Source organism: Amblyomma americanum, chromosome 4, assembly GCF_052857255.1.
Source record: "Amblyomma americanum isolate KBUSLIRL-KWMA chromosome 4, ASM5285725v1, whole genome shotgun sequence".
NCBI lineage: Eukaryota > Metazoa > Arthropoda > Arachnida > Ixodida > Ixodidae > Amblyomma > Amblyomma americanum.
Genome location: NC_135500.1, coordinates 198,475,925 through 198,497,510, shown reverse-complemented (window position 1 = coordinate 198,497,510; position 21,586 = coordinate 198,475,925). Strand labels below are relative to the sequence as shown.

Here is a 21,586-nt window from a genome sequence, read left to right as displayed (position 1 = left end):
GCGCCTTCGGAAGCACCTGCTGGTCCCAGTTGCCATGGTGGGCTCAAGTCTCTGCACCATGGTCGCGCACCTAGGCGCAGCAGGCGCTTTCATTTCAGTTCGGGAGAAAATTGCGAGCATGTACACGTTGCGTCCGACGCAGCTTTTCCTCTTAATGAATTTTTCTTACTGAGAACGTTTACTAAGCGCTAAAGATCAAAATACACTTAAGCGATACTCGGATGATCGTTTGAATGCGTTAACATTTTCTGTCTCTGCTGATTCTGTTGTAGTTTCGCGTTAAGGGTATGAAGTGATAATGTTAATGGGCTTATGGCAATATATGCGTAATTGACTGGGAGTCTTTACGCCGCTCTTGGCGCAGTGGTGGAGCGGCTAAGCGATGCGCCACTGCCCCGACAGGTGGCGGTTTCAAACACAGCCATCGCTGAGGCTTTTGAGAACCAGGTTGCTTTTCCCGAGAGAGAGAGAGAGAGAGAGAACTTTATTGCCAGGAAGATGGCATACTTTTGCGTCACCCCAGCCGCTCCAGGTGACCGGCAGTTTAAGTCTGTCGGCGACCTCCTGCGCTCTTGCCATGGCCCGGGACTGGACGTCCGGGTCCGGGCTGGCGAGAACAGCATCCCATTTTTCAAGCGTGGGAGGTGTGACTAGATCTGCCCGAAGCGGATTCTTCGTGCAGTCCCAGATTATGTGGTCTAAGGTGGCAGGTTCGAGTTTTTTTTTTTTCCCCGAGCAACCTCTCGCGACCAATCATTAATTGAACTGCCATGTGGCATGGTGGGCAGTTTACTCACAATCCGGAAGGCAGGTTTTGAAGGCGTCACAAGGTTGGTACCGCGTTACGCGTCACTAGACTTCCGCCTGCACAGACCCTTCTCCCACTTTGTACCAGTCTCCATCCGGTTTCTTACTAAGGCGAAAGCCTTTGATGGCTCATAATCGCGGCCACGAGCCTGTCCGTCTGATGTCACGTTCTTCAGGAACCAGATAGGAAAATAAACCTTTGTGCACGATGGGATTCGAACCACCATTCTTCCGTTCCGCAGCTAGCGACTACACTACTTCCTGCCAACGCATATGCAGTTCTTCTCGTCTAGGACGCTGAAGAGTGCGGAATTGCGTCGAATCAGACCGATGCCTCCCAAACGCCCTCCGCTGTCTCTAGCATTTAAGATTCACAAACAATTGTGTACTTAATTAACATCTTAACCATACGTCAGTGACGCAAGCAGCAACACCGCGCTAAAGGGTTTCGCCTCACCGCACTTTATTTCAACAAAGCGCCCCCCTGAATTTTAGGCTTAAGGCCTTTCGCCGCGCCTTCCACTTTAATTTGAAAGAACAGAGATTGAACTGAACTGAACTACGCGAACTAGGCCTAAGTGGCCGAGCTACGTCAAGCGAAAGTGTGCACCGCACTTACCGAAACTGCGTCGTTTCCACCGATACGGCAGACTTCACGCGCGTGACCAGAATCCGGATGATGTTCACCAGAAAGACGAAGTTCACCTGGGAAAGGGCGGAATACACAGCACAGTTTCTTGAGAAATTAGGTATAGAATGTGTTAACTTACTCAAATAATTATTTATTTGTTTATTTATAATTTGAGCCATCAAAGCCTGTCGACCATTTCTAATTCAGTTAATTAGCCCTACTTAAATTCGAAAACAAAACCAACTGGATAAATACTGTAAAATAGAGGGAAAAATACGTACAACGAAAGGCAACATTTGTAAATTAAAAGGCCACGTAGCCTTCTTTTGGAGCCTTATTGTTTATTTACACAGAAAATCTTTTCAGCTACCTTCATCCGCAGGAACAGTTCGTGTACGTTAACGGAGATTTGATTTACGTTATGTCTTTCTTGTAAAAAGCGTGTTGCACGCGAGTTCTTCGTGGAATTTCGGGATTATATTAAGTCTGGCCTACTTTTATCCCAGCTGTAGGTACTCACCAAATCGCTGTCGTTGCCTAATAGCACCGCTAATCTGATGCCGCATAACCCAAGTGGTAATAGAGGATACAACACTTACCAGTATGGCTACAAGTCGTGGTCCAATGAGAAGCCAGACATAGCGGTTGGCTCCGTATCCTTCCCAGCATGCCGTGCGCAGCTCTTGCTCCATCAGGTAAGCCCAGGTCAGGATAAACACTAAAGGAAGGCCTAGGGGACATAATTTAACTCCGGTTATTTCAGCATCTTGCTTGCGTCGTACCGGCAGCGTAGCATTCTCGATCAGCTATAGTGGATTATAGGTTATTGGTTACATCAGATCTCGTGAAAGTGGCGAATCTACGAGGAAACGTGAGAATGAGAATTATGCGCAGAAATGATATGAAGAAAAAAAATAGCTTTATTAGTGCTTTTAACTGATTTTTAAAAACTTGAGAGGACACTTAAGCTCCGCCTTACGGGTACGACGCGATAGCGTTATAATGGGTTAATTCCCATATATGCAGAATATGTCATTCTCTACTTCACAATCATAGATCCCTGGGTGTTCTCACACCAGTCCATCCGCAGTGGTGCAGCGGTTAAGCGATGCACCACTGCCCTGCGATGGCAGGTGCTCCCAGCGGTGGGCCTTGTGAGAACCATATAGGTTGCTCTTCCCGGGCAAGCTTTCGCGACCAGTCATTAAATGCCACAGGCCCCCTCCACGCTAGGCAGTTTGCTCAAAACCGGGTGGGCCGGTTGTGATGACGTCACACGGTCCCGTGACCTAGGTGGCCCGCCTGCCACAAAGGTATACGGTACAAGTCGGTTGCGTCTCGGGATTATTCGCTCACGCCACCGCGGAAAAAGAAAAAAAGAACGGCACCATCGCATTTACGCTTGGCTTTCAAGAATGGAAATCAGCCGTGCAAGCTTATCACTCTGGCATTCAAACTCCGCACTGAAATGCGTTACGCAAGCACAGATTCACTTCTGCATTGCACAGGCAATCAAACCGAACCCCTAACTCCTACTTCGCGTGCTGTGTTCCGGAGGAAGGCAGAGCTGAAGTTTAACACATCCAAATTCGCTTAAGCGCACGTTGACGTCCACTGTCCTTAGCGTTTCATGAATCGGGGAAATCTCAGTGCTACGACAAGAAGGCCTGCCCGTGTTTCTCTCGGCAACAGCTCGCAAGACGGAGACACAAGGTTGTCTCACAAAAAACAGCACCCGCGTGGCCTCAACGCTTCGACGGATCTCGACAAGGGAGCGTTAATTAAACGGAAGGACTAGATGGTGCTTCATATTGGGCCGTACGACGTAGGAACCTGCCAAACACCAGCAGCGCCCCCACGACGCGCTGGTAATAAGCAGCTGGTCTCCAGCGTGGCCGGGTAGGTTTAAAGGTACCTGCGCTCTATCACCTTACATGTACAAACCTTGTTTATCTTCGAAATGATCGCTGGAAACCGTGCAGGGAGGCGTGCGTTGTTTGCATGACTTTATTTCGTTTTCACGGCTGCCGTTTTCGGTAGAATTCTGTACGCCGTTGTGAAAGGTGTTCGGTGTATGCGAGTGCTGTGCCGCATCGAGGGAGAGCGCACGCAGAGCGGATCGCGTGCTGTGGGGCGGCGGTCGATGGCTCGAGTGGCAGTGAGCCGGTGCTTCCCGATTGGGCGCCGCTAGGAGTTTTGCATAATTGCTAGGGAAGCCGGCGAAGCGAAACGGGCGTCACTCTAATGGCACCAGTGACCCCGCCGATGCTCGGCGCCACTGATGCCTAACTTCGCACGTGCCTCGGCGTGGAGGAACGTATATCAGGGGAAGGACGTTTTGAAAACTGTCGAGCTATTTTGCGCGTAGCAATGGAAACGGGCTCGATAACAACACGCCTCCGTACAGAGAGAGGCGAAAGTAGTTTGAAAGTTTTAACTGAGAAAGAGCGATTAGCGTTACATGCGATCAATCATGCAAAAAAAAATGGCAGAGAGTTTTTGCCTAAATTTTATAAATGCGCGAAAGCAGAATTGCATAAGCGTTAACGACGACGATGAAGACAGAGAATTCTCTGTCTGTGTCTTCGTACCGCAGAAGGAAGTTGATGAAGACGACGATGTGCAATGCACAGCATGAGAGTGTGTTGCAGTTTAACACGATTTTATTTCCGATTTCCTCAAAATTCGTTATTTTTTCCACAGATTTATCTATTTATATTTATGAGCTGCTTGAGATAAACTTGGACGCATTTTCTCCTGTTTGGATATGCACCAAACCTGGTCAATCTCCCACCGTGAGTATGTGCCATCGCCTTTGAGGTAACAACAACACGAGGCATGTTCGGGTGTGCCTAGTCACTCTAATAAATACCATCTTTAAAATATATAAACCAGCAATACCCTAGTGGTCTCGAGCACTGGCCAGCAAAGCTTATCTGTCCGCGCTGCCGCAGGTTCGAGTCCCAGTCGCGTCAATGTTTGTTTGATTCAATTTTATTTATTTATTTCACTTGGAACAAACCCAGAAACATCGTAAGATGCGCAGGAAAATTCTACGCATGAAGATTGCGTTCTCTTGCCAGTAAAAATAATTATCAAAACAAAAAGGGAAGTATAGGTTAAGGAAAACTAAAGGGCACATGCATCACACTTAAGTCTGCTTTTTGAACAAAATGTGCCGTGTTTGCCAAACGTAACCAAGCAACGGGGTTTTGTTTCTAAGTCCTCTAGCGGTGCATTTATGGCCTCTGTTAATCTAACTCTGTGCGAGTTAAGAAGAACCCTCGTCCTCACCTTTCTAGATCTTTAGGTTTTTTTGGGTGCCGTACGGGCTTCATTATTCAGCCGCGAAGCCACTGCTTTTGCTTGGTTACATTCTGCAGAGACTGTACACAGCGGCAGAGCAGAGGCATACGTGCCCAAACCTCAGCTGTTTGTAACAGGCCAAGGGGCGTAGCAATATTTTCTGTTTGCTGGAAGCAAACGAAATCAAACCTAAAGCACTTGCTGCAACAAACGATGTCAGCCGCACTCCTTTTGCAACACTCCGGTCTTGCACCCTTTACTATTTTTCCTAGTGTGGAGCAGCAAGCTGGAGGCACGTCCCTTTGGCTGACCTCACCGGCGCCCCATGCATTACAGTTTTTCTCTCGCAATGTCAAAAACACTAACAAATTTCTAACCTCCGTTTACAAGTCATTATGCAAAGCTGAAATAGAAAACCGAACCGAAGCTGCAGCGCACGCGACTGCAACGCAGCATAAACGACCTTAATGCGAGAGTGTATAGTGCCGTAAGACTCTTGGATGACGCAACTCAAGGCAGGCACAATCCGAACACGAAAAATGAAGTAAACCCTCGCAGTCAAGTGAGCCCCTTTATATTCTCTTCACTCTTGTACAATTATAAAAAAAAGCATGCCTTTAGTGGAGAGGTGTATCCCAGATAAGCAACTCTTCTTCTTCTTCTTCTTCTTCAAAAAAATTAAGTGTCGGTCGCGCATGGCCAGTAATGCAGTCGCTTTAAGGAAGATGAATTTACGCTCTTCTCCAATAACGGATATGTTCGCGACTCGATGAAAATACCGCACGGGTATGAGGGAGGAGCGTCTCTCAGAGGTCTAATTAAAATCGGCTTTGGGGAGCGCGGTGTCCAATCGATGCCTCTGCCATAGCGCGTCATGTAGTGTGGGCTGCTGCTCGACGAAGGGATAGTACCCTGATAAGGGGATTCTTGAAAGCACTGGGCCAAAACGACGAGTGTTACGATTGATGGGATTAAATTCAAGCTGCGAAAATTAGAGGTGTAATTGTCGCAGTGCAGTAGTTGTGAAAATTTCATATCATGGTGCAGTGGTAAATGCGAAGGGGGACAGTAGCGACGCGAAGACGTTGCTAAGAGGTGAACGGCATCTAAGGACTGCGCTTGCATGCTAGGCTTTATACAGAGCGGGTCCTTTTTTTGGGGTATAGAGCCGGTCCCAGCGCATTTGTTGCCACACTCTGCTTACGCCACTTTGTACTCGTGAGCCGCAATTCTCTTGACCAAGTTTTTCATGCTCGGGAAGAGATACGCGTAAGATAAAAAAAAAGCTGTGGTTTAAACTTTGGTTAACCCTGGGGAGAAGCGACAGCTTCCTTTGCATGGCTACGTTCCCAAACGCCACACACACACACTGCCGAACGGATTGTCTGTAAAGCGTCGATGGAATTTCCGATGGGCCACTTGCCACCTGCTACGGTGGACAGATTGTGATGACATCAGTAGGTCACATGACCTGCCCCGTGACACCTGTCACGTAATTGCACTGGCGCTGCCATCTTGGAAACATAGCGTAGTGAAGCTCTCGCTTCAAAAAAAAAAAAAATCGGCAGAGACAGTTAACACTATATACGTGTGGTAAAGCGAAATGATTACTGTCCCTGGGTGCACTGACACCCTCCCACACACACACCAACCACAGACACACTCGCGCGTATGAGACCACCCGTAACGCTATACGACGAACCGTTGCATCACAAATTTGATACGAAAATTGGTTTTTGAGGAAAGAAAATCAAATTTCGTATCAAACTTGTGGCACAACCGTTCTCCTTACAGCGTTCTCACGGTTCAGTTGCCCACCGAGATGTGAGACAGGTACTTCGCCATTTCCTTCCCTCAAAAACAAATTTATTTATTTGGGAAAGAAAATGGCGCAGTAACTGTCTCACATCTTAGTTTCCACGTCCAACCTTGCCTTAAGGGAATGGGCAAACGGTCTGGAAAGACATATAATTGAAGGCGGACATGTCACCGGTTCGAATCCCTGTCGCAACCTAGCCTCTAACTTGACTAGCATATGTAATCTATATGCAAGGAGAAATCGTATTACATCACCTGGCCCCCTGTAAACGACATAAGGTTGCGTCACAATTTTGGAAGGAATGTTGTTGGTAAAACTGGCGCTAAGTGAAGGTAGGCCAGTGGCGAGTACATATAGACGAACGACATCTATAAGATTGCCTAAAGCAGCCGTGCTCGGCTTGCTGTGTGCGTCATGCGACCGCTTGATGACGTCACCATATTGACGCGACAGCGTTAAGGGCCCCGTGTTGCAAAAAAACCCGGTGTCGTCGGCGTCGGCCGTGGGCGAAAAATCCCCTCTCCTCCTCCTCCTCGCAATGTACGCCACTGCCCCAAAAGATAACGCGCGACGGCAGCGCCTCCCGCTCGTGTCGTTCGGGCGCAGTGGGGCCGTGCGGGCACGCAGGCATCACGTGGTGAGCGGCGAACAACGCAGCGCACATCCAAAGCGCGTTCGCCACGAAGCTTGCGGCTTGCTGCCCGTTCGTTCGGCGCGGAAAACATGCCGGCGTTCGTGGCATCGGGTTTGTCGAGAACTATGTGCCGACGAACTACGACTGCAACTTGGGTCCCGCGCGTTTCGGCAGGGCGCATGGCAGCGCTTCTACATGGTATGCCACTCCGCGTGTCCGTTTCACCGTTCGTAGCAGGGCGATTTGTCTAACGGGCAAGGCGTCGCGCCGAACGGGCGATGGCGTTCCGTGGACTCCCTGGCAGTGCTGCAACACGCTGTCGCGTTCCACTCTTAAAGGCGAAGCTTAAGCGTCCTCCATTTTTTTTTTGTTGCCATCGGTGTGATTCTCTGTACCATCTGCGAGTACACGCACTAACAAGCACGAACCTTCGGCTTTTATCGTAATGGGAATAGTAATGCTCTTGCATTAATAACCAGATTCAAATGGAGCGGCACTCACCCCAGCCAATCGCGTGGTAGAGCTTGAAGGGTGCATCCTGGCGGAATATGCATATGGTGATACGGGAGTGCAGCAGGAGGCCCTCGACGAACATCCAGTTGATGGAGGCCATGGCCGCGTACATCTTAAGGGAGAGGATGCTCTTGCACAGGGGCGGCTGCGGACAACAAAAGGCTTAGCTACACTCTACACATGAATACGCTCATATGGGAGTAAAAAAGATTAAGCTGTCCTCAGGCACACTCCCTTTAAAAAAAAAGAGGGTACACTATAGGACATCCTACTCCCTTTTTACTCATTTCAGTGTACAGTGTAGAAGAACACACTGAATAGGAGCGTTTCTATCTCTCATATACGTAAATAATAATAATAATAATAATAATAATAATAATAATAATAATAATAATAATAATAATAATAATAATAATAATAATAATAATAATAATAATAATAATAATAATAATAATAATAATAATAGGTTTTTTAAGGAAAGGAAATGGCCCAGTATCTGTCTCGTATATCATTGGACACCTGAACCGCGCCGTAAAGAAAGGGACAAAGAGGGGAGTTAAAGAAGAAAGAAAGAGAGAGGTACCGTAGTGGAGGGATCCGGAATAATTTCGACCACCTGGGGATCTTTAATGTGCACTGACATCGCACAGCACACGGGCGCGTTAGCGTTTTGCCTCCATAAAAACGCGGATCAGTAGCCGAGCGCCCTAACCACTGAGCCACCACGGCCGGTTATACGTAAACGCAAAGATTAAAATTGCTGCCTGGAAATCACACTAGAGAATGCAAACGGTGAAAACAATTCACGTTTGTTCAAGGACGACCACGAAGCACCAAGCAGAGATCCAGGCTTTGAAAACGCACATATATTGAAACCCACAAGCTAATTATTGGGGTAAAAATCTGCAAAGCTGGTCAAGCCTGCCGGATTGCAGACGCAAAATTACATTTTGAAAGGCGAGCGACATTAACGCCAGAGGCAGAAAGAAGCAAACGGAACAGAAGAAGCGTGACAAATGTTTGTATCGTCTATTGCGTTGTAACCTGTGCATCCTTCCTAAACCCATACAGCAGTAATCTTAGTGCTTAGAATGCGCTCAGAACTTTCGGTCTACTTAGTGCAAGTGGAGTGCAATTTTTTCTCAATCGTTATGTTCCCCGCGCGAAACCAATTTCGGCAACTCTTCCATGCACGTTTGCATTCACTGCGCGTCGAACATGTGTGCGGTAAACCTAATTCCAAGAGTTTAACACATGCACTTTGCGCTCGTAGTGCACTTCAGGTGATGTTTGCGAGTGCGTACCTTGATTTTTGCCTGTGTTTAGCAAGGAATCGTCTGCTTACGCTTGGTTTAAACTGAAACCGACGGCAGTAATAAGCAGTTGGCGATTGAACTCCTTGCTCATGCTGCAAACTCGTCTACGACGACAAACCAGAAGTATGCGATTCCAGACAGTCCATGACATGATTCAGGTGTTTTAAATGGTTGGGTACTGGCAGTGTTCAATACAATGCCTGCTCTTCTGTTATGTTTCTGTGGGGATGACAGCGTAGCTATACCAGGGATGTTTGCAAATTAGATAAGATTAGTTATCTGTCGTGTTTTCTCTTTTTCTGAGATTTGAAATGAAGTGTATATTAATATAGCGCACTTGAGAGAGAGGGATAGAAATAGAAAGAGAGAGAGAAGAGTTTTGTTTAACCAAGTGTTTTCAGAAAAGATCCACACGGAAGACAAATACGTGGAATTAGCGTTCCCAGGACGATGCTTGTGCACCCGCGTTCACCTTAATCCCTTTTCAGATGAGCTTGTATGTTTATGTTTGTGTTGTATCCTCATGGCCAAAGGTGCTATAGAGGGAAGTGGTTACAAGCATGTCAAGGAAATATAGTATTACGAAGAGAAATCAATGAATATAACAAAGACTCTTATTACGCCACTGTATTCTGTAGTCCTAACAATAAAAGTATAGTGTCAATAGAATTATGAGATATTATAAGAATTGTTTCTCACTGTGTGAGTGTTAAGGTTTCACGAAAGAACAAATGATCGTGAATACTTGCCAACTTCTGAAGGAAGGCGGTTTTATTCAATAAATGCGCAAGGGAAAAATGGCAAAAAAAAAGATTGCGTGGGAGCCGATTGAGCTCCAATTTTATGGCCGTGGTCAACGCGATTAGAGAAATAGTGAGTAAAAGGAAAAGTTCGTCATGAATTGACCGGTGGTTGTAGGTTTTATGAAAGGAAGCTAATAAAAAAAATTACTGCGGATTGACAAAGCTTCCAGGACAAAGTTCATTCATTCATTCATTCATTCATTCATTCATTCATTCATTCATTCATTCATTCATTCATTCATTCATTCATTCATTCATTCATTCATTTTCTCTTGGACAGAGAAGGAGACAGGACTAAAAGCTCGTAAGCTTTGACAGAGGTCCTGCCCCCTTTATCAACTTGGCAGTACAGTACACAGGCAGAGATTTTCAATTTTCAAAATAAACACTTAAACAAAATAACAAAACACTTTGTAAAAAAAGCAGCGCTATGCATTGCAGCACAAACATAGGTATTAGAAAAACAAATAACTGGTCATGGGGAAACGAAAAAAAATAACAACAGGTATAGGTTTAAACTGAGTGCAATAATACGTAATCTTGCTAAGAAAAAATCGCTTAATAACATCACTTGAATGCTGAAAGGGATAAAAAAATTCTTTGTTTAATTTATTTAATAACACTGGAACAGTATAAGAAAGAGACTGCTCGGTATAATATGCCCTAGGCGCCGGCACTAACCAAATTTCTTTATGTCTAGTCTGCAGGATATGCGTGTTTTTCTCAAGTTTTGCCAGGTAACTAATATAATGTTCATCACTTTGTGAAGAGCGTTTATATATCATTAAAAGTCTATAATTGTTACTTTTCATGTTTGATTTGTTTGCAGCGCTGGTAAAATCTAAAAATAACAGTATTAGTTTTTGCATTTGTAAAACTGCTTCGATTGTTAAATAGAAATATGAACTTCCTCTAAATACGGCTACGCACGTGGTGTTGAAGTTTTCCTTGCTGCTGCTTAAGAGTGCCTTATCAATGTCCTTGGTAAGTTGAATGAGGGCAAAATACTTTTGTGAGCTTTTATGAGGCGAGGAAGAACCAGCTCCGACAAGGAATTGGATCTTACTGCTGGAATGAAGGTGGAGCTGTGAGCACAGATCGGAACAAAGCAATTGCCCTACATCTACTTATTTACTTTAGATAAAATATTGTGCTTATTTATATAACAGCTCTTTGTTATCCGACAAGAAAAGTATCAAGAATGTTTTTTGGTTAATGGCCTTTTTATGATGAATGCTAAAGGTTCGTGCTCAGTCATCTTAGACGCTTAATACAGCAATGAACGTTGTTTTACATGCGTACCTGACCACCACCTTCACTGCCATTCCCCCCCTTCCCCCCCCCCCCCCCCCCCCCCCCCAAAGAAAGGCTTGTTGGCAGTGTAAGCAATCACTGTCTCTCGACTGAACAGCACAATATCTATTAGCTTTGCAGCGAACCATGATGGCTGCGGCTGATGCTGCCCAGGAAGATGACTCAGAAAGACGAAGCCGCGCCGGGCTACACGATATCGCTTCGGTTGGAACGGCTTTCTTTTGCGTCGCCCGCCGCGAGTTCCACTCCTTTTTTTATTTGTGCGCAAACCCCCTTTCATTTTTTATACTTTTGGACCAAAGTAACCTATCCCAACCTTAAGCCTTGACCCCATCAGTGTAAAAACTATTAGGTTCATTGACTAACCTTGCATCAGTCTTCCAAACGCATGTATACGGTTATTCCTGGGGATCCCAGCATCCTGTATTTGCCACATTGCTGTTGCTAGAATGCGGTGTAGTTCGGCACTCCTATCGGCCAGCTTTGTGTTTGCGGCGGGAAAGGTCTGCGATAAGGAATCCATTAGGTGACTTCCTGGCTCCACATGGCTTCTAAGGAATGTCGGCAGCACTGTTCATGCTTGGATTGCAAGTAAAAAACAGTTGGTGGCTATGGAACATACATGAAGCTGCAACGATACGGCTTCCGCTCGATACGATAAGGTTAATTAAATCTCTTCTTTACCCATTCCCCCCTCCCAAAACAGAGCAAATGAAAAGAAATGTTTAATGTCGTCGGCTACAGGTCCAGATTTGTGAGAAAAATAAATTCATAACGCTACGCATGCAGCCTGCACATAATAGACCGAACGCCTTTTCAGGCTAAACGACTCATAAAAGTGCTTTTTGTTGACTCAGTGATGCATTTCAATGAGCAGGGATAAACGTTAAACTTTTTTCTTACCAGGGAGTTGTAGTAAAACAGTGCCTGCAGTCTATATAATGGATTAAGTTTGCGCACGTCCACGGACAGAATGTGTGCCTAGAAAGGAATTTGCATTTTCATGGTTTCGTTGCTGCGTTTGGGCATGCGTTTCGCATTAGGCTATGAAATGTTCGGCGCTGTCTTTTCTGCTTGTGGTGCGCGTCGCGGAAAACTTATGGAATTAGGCTATAACTCTTTAAAAAGGCGCGAAACTTTAGGACGCGTAAAGTGGGAAGATCTATATTACCAATGTTTTTTTTTTTTTAACGCTGAGCAGCGGAAAGAAAAAGATGACATTAAAGTATATGTGAGCGATCATAATGGCGCAACTTTACGTGCATATAGTAATTATAGTCAAGCAACCGTAATGGCATAAATTTATTCATGCACAAGTCAAAAACTTCGCCGAATAAAATTACCGTCATCTTGCTTTTCTTCTCCTGTGACCTGCTCCAAAGAGGGATTTTGCTCATCCTCTGAAAGCGGACACACGTATGTCTATTGGCAGAAAAAAAAGGAAAAAATAAAACCATATGCCGCAAGTTTATACCGCGCCATGTGCTGAAGAAGCTTTTTTAGTCAGGCATTGTCCAAATGAATATTCCGTTGGCGCGAGTTCAAGCCAGAAATCATTTTGAATAAATCAACATGCAGCAGTGTGATGCTCTTAGTTCTCTCGCACTCAGAACAAAGAAACAAAAAAATGCCTCCCTTCCACTGTCTTCAATGGTTTATCAGGAAAAAAGAAAATGGTTAGCAGAAAATATAAATTTGAAACCCGTAAGAGGAATTCAGCGGGTGCGGTCAAGAAGAGACGTCTTACGCATGAACGATGGCACGCGGCTACAGAGCTGTTAGAATATTAAGTTCGGTTATCATCAACTATCATCGTCATCAACATCATCGCCCACATTGCTAGAGAGGCGAAATGCGAAAATGCGGTGCACTGTGAGTACGCGGCATCGCAAATAACTTTGTGTGGTTAAGGTCACTCTAAAGCCCTCTAACTGCCGCCTGCCTCGATCACAGCTGCTCTGTAACATTTTAGTGTAAAAATAGACAATGTTTTTAAGAACACTATTAATATGAAAATAAGAGAAAAATAGATTACCGGTTGTGTAACCTGAAGCCGCAGCATAAGCGCTTACGCTCGGAACCTTGCATATTTTGCTATCCGCTTGAATTCCCCCTTAAATTAGGGAACGTACAGGGTATGCGCGAGGGAAAATACTGCTACTGAAAGGCTATTATTATGGGACTGATTGAATCTGATTATCAAAAATAGTTTCGAATCCGCTTCACGAAGAAACAGCCGCCCAACAACACTCGATGATCGCTCAGGGGCTTCAATCGACCAAAATTTGCTCGATTCGAAGCAAATTCCTTCTGTACCCCGCGGTGCGCTTTCCGGGCTTCGCAATGGTGAAAAACCGAGTCTGCTGAACGCACGAGGGAAAGGGTGCGGCGGTGCAAGAAGTTCCTGTCAGGAGGTCGTTTTCCCGCCCTGTGTACCAAAAACATTTCCTCGGAGTGGTGTTTATAAAGGCACAAGCCGAAAAAAGGAAGCGCTCGCAAAACAAATCTTTCTCTGTCGGGCCACAAGGAGCAGCAACAGCAACATCAGCACCAGATGACGCCAGCTGCCAATGAATGGTCTGGAAGCTGACGGCACCGACTGCCGCTCGAGAAGGAAGCTTTTCCTGGTATCTTGTGTGCTCTGCCGACGCTATAAGAAAGTCAATACATACGCTGCTACAGATGCGTCGAGCGTACAAAATAAAAAAGAGGGCGGAGCAAGCGAATGTCTTCGTTAACAAGAGAAAGTGTACTGCTGCTGGTTAGAGACAGAGGCATACAACAACCCAGGCTTCAAAGCCAAGCTGGTGTATACATACGAACCGAATAAATATATGTATAGTACATTACTATATTTCTCACTTATGATGATGATGATGGATTTTTATGACGCAAGGACAGCTTTGGCCAAAGAGCGTCATGGTACAAGGTAGTTTTCATTGCACAAGGTGGGGTAAAAGACCCATTTCCCAAGCATTTCACCCTAAAGAAGCTGAGCACCAGGAAAGAAAAAGCTTGTACCCATTGTATCATCGCTAGGTGCCCGACGTCACTGGGGATCGAACCCCGCACCCCCCGCATGCGAGGCGGATGCTCAAACCACTAGCCCACCGCTGCGGTACATTTCTTGCTTATATGCAGCCTCTCAGAGCGTTGATAGGAAATACAAACACGGAATGATTTTCAGTAATGGACTGACTCACTTTCCGCAGACTTAAGTAACGGGCTCCTGAAAAGAAAGTTGTGTGATTTTTAGGGGCAAGATCTCCGCGGATTTGTTGGCTGCCGCCTAGAGCATCAAGCATTATTTTTTCCTACGCCTAATTTTTTCCTAATTATTCTCTAGAACCGCTGCGTATGCACGAAAGGATTCAACTGTTGCATTCTAGGTTGCCGAGCGAAATACAAAGCAGCTCAGTTTTCGCAAAAGTCTATATTCTGGTGATAGTTGTATGAGAGAGGGCGCCCGGGTTCACGGGATTTCTGTGATGGTAGCGTGCCGATCGACCACAGAGACAAATTTTATGTTTTAATCTGATCCTTGCGCCACGGCTTAACGAAAATCCGGTTAACATCCCGGTTCAATTAGCCTAACAACAGCCTCGATTCTAGCAGTCTTGATGCCACAGGAAATGCAAGAGGGTTCTAACACCACTCTCTCCCTCACCGTTCGATCACGTTCTACATGACACTCTCCGTATAACAAGGCATTTCTACGTTGGGCGCTATGTTTGAGGGTGGCGCTGGCGAGCATTCTGAAAGTAAGGTTATCTGCAACGCAAATACCCCCGAAAGTAAAAAGCCGGACAGGAAACGCCATATCTCAGCTGGTAAAACACTGCACGCGACATGCGGAGGCCGTGGGTTCTGGTCTCAACCGTGGGCATGTGATTGTTGTTCTAATTTGTAATGAATAATCTCTCAGATAGAAAATGGTTACACTGCTTCTTTTCTAATGATCAATACTGCAAGAAAATTGAAAAACATTCCCCTATACTTTCCACGGTTGCAATGACTCTATATGACTGAACACGTAATGCACTACAAAACATAATAGCAGCAGCCAATAATGTTTTAAATTTATTGTGATGCGCACTTTCACTCTAAGAAGAGTACAGCCTTGTTTGCCTGTGGATAGAAACATGCCCCGTATATGGCTAATTTCTTCCTTACTGAAGTTAAAATGTTATCGTCCTGGATGAAATTAAAGGGTTTTAGAAATATCGCGAAAAGCTGCTGCATCAGCCTACTGTTGTTAAAATATCTTTCACAAACCAGCACGGCTTGGACCGTAGCCCTTCACACATACTTCGGCTCTTGCAATATCAGTAAAAGAAAGTCGTTAATGAGCGAAAACTTTTGTTGCCGTATCGCTGCCTAGCGAGAAGAGGCCTTCAGTTCAGCAGGCTCTGTTGGCTAGCCAGCCCAAAATCTAACTAGATTTCAGTTAGGTTGTTAACTTATCCCCGAGTAGTTCAGCTTCGCTTTTAGAAATTAGTTTTTCGCGTCCCGCAGGGCATTCTAATCGTCTAGAAGTACCTCGAGGGTTTATTAAGCGGCAAGGCTTGCGTGTTCCTTGTCGAAACTTCGAAGTGGTATGTTATGACAGCACGCGAAATTCCAATCTTGGAATAATATTTGTAGTTAAGGCCTCTTGGATACTAACAGAATACTGGCGCCGCTGTTTAATGCTTCAACTTTCGTGTGCTCGGCAATATGCCTGCCTGCACAGTCACAGTAGTAGGAAAGGGACACAAGAATCGCCACGTGAACCGGAAAAGAAGAGTTTTGTTAATTATAATGGTAGAGTGACCATATGGCTGAAACAATGGCAAAGTGCAAGCGATATTCATGTTGGCATCATCACCATTTGCACAATCTCAATGTGGGAGTGATCTTCCTTAATTGAACTTGATGGAAGTCATTTCGCTACTTTGTTTATATAAGATTATTAAGGACTAAATGAACTACTCTAGATGCAGAACATAACGTAAGGGAAGTATTAAATGCCTGTCGACCCACCTTGATAAGCACAACAAAGAAGTACTTAGACAAGTGAAATGATGCCGCACACATTACTCTTGAGCGTTAAGTAATAAGTCATATAGTACACGTTTTCTTTTGTTTCCCAGCGTCCATCTATTGCAAATATAACGCTCTAAACAATAATATAAGCGGTTTACGGAATTCCTAGAAATGCTGCGGCACATACGTTATTTCTGAGCGCTTCTTGAGAAATAACGTGGTACGCATATTTTCTATTTCTTTTTCGTGTCCGTGTACAGGGAAAAATTAACACCCTTATAAGTTACAAAAGTGGGTTACGGAATGCCCTAAAAGGACTTCGTAGGCACGTGCGTCCGGTTCTACGTCTTAAGGCTATGATGTGCACGTAGTGAGAAAAAGAGCGCCTTAAAACTTTGTGTGAATCTATGTTTCGCAACACAATTCTTCGCATCCATACATTTCCCCCAAGAGATAACGTCACGTGCACTTCAACTTCACCCAAACTTCGAGGGGTTATCTCGAGAAGGTAGCTCCTCCAGGTCACTTTTTCCGTTCCACCACGCCAGCCGGGGTTTTCGACACCGCTGACTTACGCGTGTGCAAGCATGGCGGAAAACGCGGACTCGCCGGGCAGTAGCGAGACCGCGAGCAGCAGCCGCCGCGAAAATATGGCCTGTCGGCGAGCTGCTGCGAGGTCGGGAGGAAACGAAAAAATACAAAAAAAGAGAACGGAGGAATCTCGAGTGAGCGGGCAGCAGGCCGCCGCGGCCTAAGAACAGAATAACGAAGAAACAACCGACAAAGGAAGTGTGCGGTGTTTTGTGAATAAACCGAGGAGAAGTGTAAGCATACGGTGAGAGCGAGAAGCTTCATTTAAAACATTTCAACATCCAGGCCTGCTCGTCCTCCATAGCACTGGCAAGGCAAACATTTGAGCGTCTCTTTTTGTTTGTTTTCCCCCTGCGAGGAAACGACTGCCGCTGTTTCTCCGCAAAGTTTCGTAATCGTACTGCGCCGGGTACTGGCTCTTCTTTCGATGTTACGAACCGACAACGAACAAGCGAAAAGAAGACCAGTGCAACCACTTCGAGTAAGAGCCCCTTCAACCCCCCCCCCCTTCTCCCACTTTCCTCCTCCTCCGGCTTTTCGAAAAACATTGGAACTAGGCAAGACTCCAAGAGAGACATGTGTTAGCGTATTTTGATCTCTGCTAGACGCAGAATGTACGGAAAGATGAAGTATTCAGATGTTACCTGGCAGCCCACGGGCAGTTAGTGCGTCAGGAGTTCTTTCTTGCAGTTTTTGCGACTTGAATATTTTTGCACTTGGGATGCACTCGACTAGACCTAATTAAATTTGTGATGAACCGGACCGGTATGCTTAGAAAAGGGGCTTGTTTCATGTGCAAGCAAAGACAAACCATGCACATTGAAGGGGAGGTACTAGAAAAGAAAAGGTTATACTGGTTATTTAAGCATTGAAAACATTTTATTTTGCTAATGATCATGGTTTTATTCTTGTTTTCTTGTTTCTGATTGTTTGCCAGCGAGTTGATTAGACTGGTACATATGTAATTTTTGTGTTCGAAATGTTTAGGTGCAGGAAATAATTTGAGTTGCTCATCTAGCTGAACTAAATCTTACCTTACCTGCACCCAATTGCCCTATCCGGAAAGACGCTACAAATTTGTGAATTTTTAGTGTGTGATTCTGAGCCGTACAAGTAAGTCATTAAAATCCAGATGAAACTCAATTAAGGCGAATAAAAGAAAAAAGGAAAGTAATGTAGAGCTGGTGACCGAAAACAACAGCTTTAAAATTGAGAGCACCAATCGCAGTGGCTCAGTGGTTAGGGCGCTCGACTACTGATCCGGAGTTCCCGGGTTCGAACCCGACCGCGGCGGCTGCGTTTTTATGGAGGAAAAACGTTAAGGCACCCGTGTGCTGTGCGATGTCAGTGCACGTTAACGATCCCCAGGTGGTCGAAATTATTCCGGAGCCCTCCACTACGGCACCTCTTCTCCCTTTCTTCTTTTACTCCCTCCCTTATCCCTTCCCTTACGGCGCGGTTCAGGTGACCAAAGATATATGAGACAGATACTGCGCCATTTCCTTTCCCCCAAAACCAATTATTATTATTATTGTTTCTGATTGTTTGTCAGCGAGTTGATTAGACTAGTACCTATGTAATTTTTGCGTTGGAAATGTTTAGGTGCAGGAAATAATTTCCGTTGCTCATCTAGCTGAACTAAATCTTACCTTACCTGCACCCAAATGCCCTATCCGGAAAGACGCTACAAATTTGTGGATTTTTAGTGTGTGATTCTGAGCCGCACAAGTAAGTCATTAAAATCCAGTTGAAACTCAATTAAGGCGAATAAAAGAAAAAAGGAAAGTAATGTAGAGCTGGTGACCGAAAACAACAGCTTTAAAATTGAGAGCACCAATCGCAGTGGCTCAGTGGTTAGGGCGCTCGACTACTGATCCGGAGTTCCCGGGTTCGAACCCGACCGCGGCGGCTGCGTTTTTATGGAGGAAAAACGTTAAGGCGCCCGTGTGCTGTGCGATGTCAGTGCACGTTAACGATCCCCAGGTGGTCGAAATTATTCCGGAGCCCTCCACTACGGCACCTCTTCTCCCTTTCTTCTTTTACTCCCTCCCTTATCCCTTCCCTTACGGCGCGGTTCAGGTGACCAAAGATATATGAGACAGATACTGCGCCATTTCCTTTCCCCCAAAACCAATTATTATTATTATTGTTTCTGATTGTTTGTCAGCGAGTTGATTAGACTAGTACCTATGTAATTTTTGCGTTGGAAATGTTTAGGTGCAGGAAATAATTTCCGTTGCTCATCTAGCTGAACTAAATCTTACCTTACCTGCACCCAAATGCCGTATTCGGAAAGACGCTACAAATTTGTGAATTTTTAGTCTGTGATTCTGAGCGGTACAAGTAAGTCATTAAAATCCAGTTGAAACTCAATTAAGGCGAATAAAAGAAAAAAGGAAAGTAATGTAGAGCTGGTGACCGAAAAGAACAGCTTTAAAATTGAGAGCACCAATTCGTGCGCCTGATGTTCTCGAAAGGAGGGCGAATTATTCAACAGCTTGAAAAATTGTACCTCGTGATGCTCGATCATATTTGCCATTAGTCTCGTTCAGTACACGTTGAATGTGACAGAGCAGGTAACAGTGTGGTCAAATTGAGTAAAATATATCGTTAAAGTCATGAAAGTTATAAACATGAACGCGATTTCTTTGGAACTCACACTGTTTCTTTTTCCGCACCTTTCGTAAGCAGTCACAAAAACGCTAGTTCCGGCGTTTAAACTAGTTAAGTCTTACTCCAGTCTACTGCTCTTTCGGAACAGGATTTCTCAGCTACGGTTCAGGGCTCAATTAGCGCAAAATAACACGGTCTAACCCCTGTTTCTTGCCAGATAGTTAAACGGTAACGACACTGCACACTGGATAAACTCCGCTTGCTTCACAGTGCACTGATTATTAACAGTTATTTTGCTTCTCGGAAAGTTGACGGACGTTCTGTTGTGTCAGGTAGCGGAAATTTAAGTACGCTAGCCTCCGACTGTCTTTCACGAGAAGAGATTTGCCACGGTGTAAGGCTCAGCGTATCTTATTCCTTTTTCACAAGAACGTCACCTAATAATAACAGATTTGCACGTTTTTAGCTAAACAAGAGAAAGGAATTGTATTGCGTGTTTACTTCTTCAGAAAGCCAGAAAGACCTGAGGCGCCTCAATCGCTTCTACGGAATTGAATGCCGCCCAATATTTGCAGCCGGACGACTAAAATTGATTTCAGCTGCCGCTTGTCAACAAAGTTTTTGGTCAATGTTTCTTTGTACGTCGTCCTCGCTACAGAGGAGCCCGCGCGATCTCCCGCCTTTCCACTCCTCGCTTTCTTCGCGCTGTGTTGGTGGAATAGCCCGGAGCAATGCAGGGGGTGAAATCCCGAAATTGGTTTCTTCTTGGGGTAGCGAGAAAATATAAGGAAACATCTCACGTAGTTGTGGGATGTCTGCGGCGAGAGTGACAGCTGGAGGGCGTCCAATAACTGCCTGCCCGCGGACGTCAGAAACATTGGTCGTGTCACTAGACCGAAAAATTTTCAGTGTACTGCTCGTGGTCTTTTATATATCATCCGGTACGAAAGGCAACGCTTCAAGTGAAAAGAATGGCGTCCCATTTCCGCACAACAACGAGTAGAGAAGCACGTTGCTTTCTGTCTAAATTAAGCAAAGGAGCGGTGGTTCAGTGGGTAGGGCGCTCGGCTACTGAGCCGGAGTTCCCGGGCGGCCGCGCTTCGATGGAGGCGATACACACGATGCGCGATGTCAGTGCACGTTAAAAATCCCCAGGCGGTCGAAATTATTCCGGAGCCCCCCACTACAGGACCTCTTCCTTCCTTTTTTCCTCACTCCCTCCTTTATCCCTTCTCTTATGCAGTGGTTCAGGTGTCCACCGAGGTATGTGAGACAATTACTGCGCCATTTCCTTTCCTCAAAAAACGGTTTTTCAGTTTTCATCATGAACTTATCACGCGTACAACCTGTACATATTGTTATTAATAATAATAATAATAATCGGTTTTCTGGGGAAAGGAAATGGCGCAGTATCTGTCTCATATATCGTTCGACACCTGAACCGCGCCGTAAGGGAAGGGATGAGGGAGGGAGTGAAAGAAGAAAGAGAAATAGGTGCCGTAGTGGAGGGCTCCGGCATAATTTCGACCACCTGGGGATCTTTAACGTGCACTGACATCGCACAGCACACGGGCGCCTTAGCGTTTTGCCTCCATGAAAACGCAGCCGCCGCGGTCGGGTTCGAACCCGGGAACTCCGGATCAGTAGTCGAGCGCCCTAACCACTGAGCCACCGCGGCGGGTACATATTTTTATTGTGTAAATAGTTTTTGTTTATATTGCCTCTCCCCCATCCTCTCTTCTTGCCCCCTCATCTCTTTCATTTCTTTACTCCATTCTACCTGCTATCCTGTATTTCCGCTGCCCCAGCTCAGGTGCTTCAGTATCGATGGCAGATGCCAGGGCTAGGAAAAACATTTTCCTTCCCTTTATTATTAATATTATTATTATTATTATTATTATTATTATTATTATTATTATTATTATTACTTCTACTACTACTACTACTACTACTACTAATACTACTACTAATACTTTTCAAACACACAACGAAAGCTCATGGAGCCTGTTGTCATAGATTATTGCGCTACCAACAGTTAAGTGCTCGCTGCCTTACCCCTTGCAGCATCTCGAACAGTAACACCCATCTCATTGTTAAAATCAACGATAACGCTGCTAATTTCCTGATAATGTCTTGTCGCGACGTGGACATTTTAACGGCGCTGTTCGGATTTAATAATTTTGATAAGACTGAAGAGATGGTTCTTGTTCTTTG

General features: G+C 45.3%; 1 protein-coding gene across 1 annotated transcript in view; it reads right to left on the bottom strand.

Moving 5' to 3' along the window:
* Window positions 1–21,586, bottom strand: part of LOC144129008 (corticotropin-releasing factor receptor 1-like) — a 159,555-nt gene that overhangs the window by 22,244 nt on the left and 115,725 nt on the right. The window contains exons 6-8 of the mRNA XM_077662871.1: window positions 7,699–7,855; window positions 2,038–2,168; window positions 1,427–1,512 (exon numbers count right to left, since the gene is read on the bottom strand). Of these exons, the coding sequence (XP_077518997.1) occupies window positions 1,427–1,512; window positions 2,038–2,168; window positions 7,699–7,855 (374 nt within the window). The remainder of the gene's footprint in view (window positions 1–1,426; window positions 1,513–2,037; window positions 2,169–7,698; window positions 7,856–21,586) is intronic.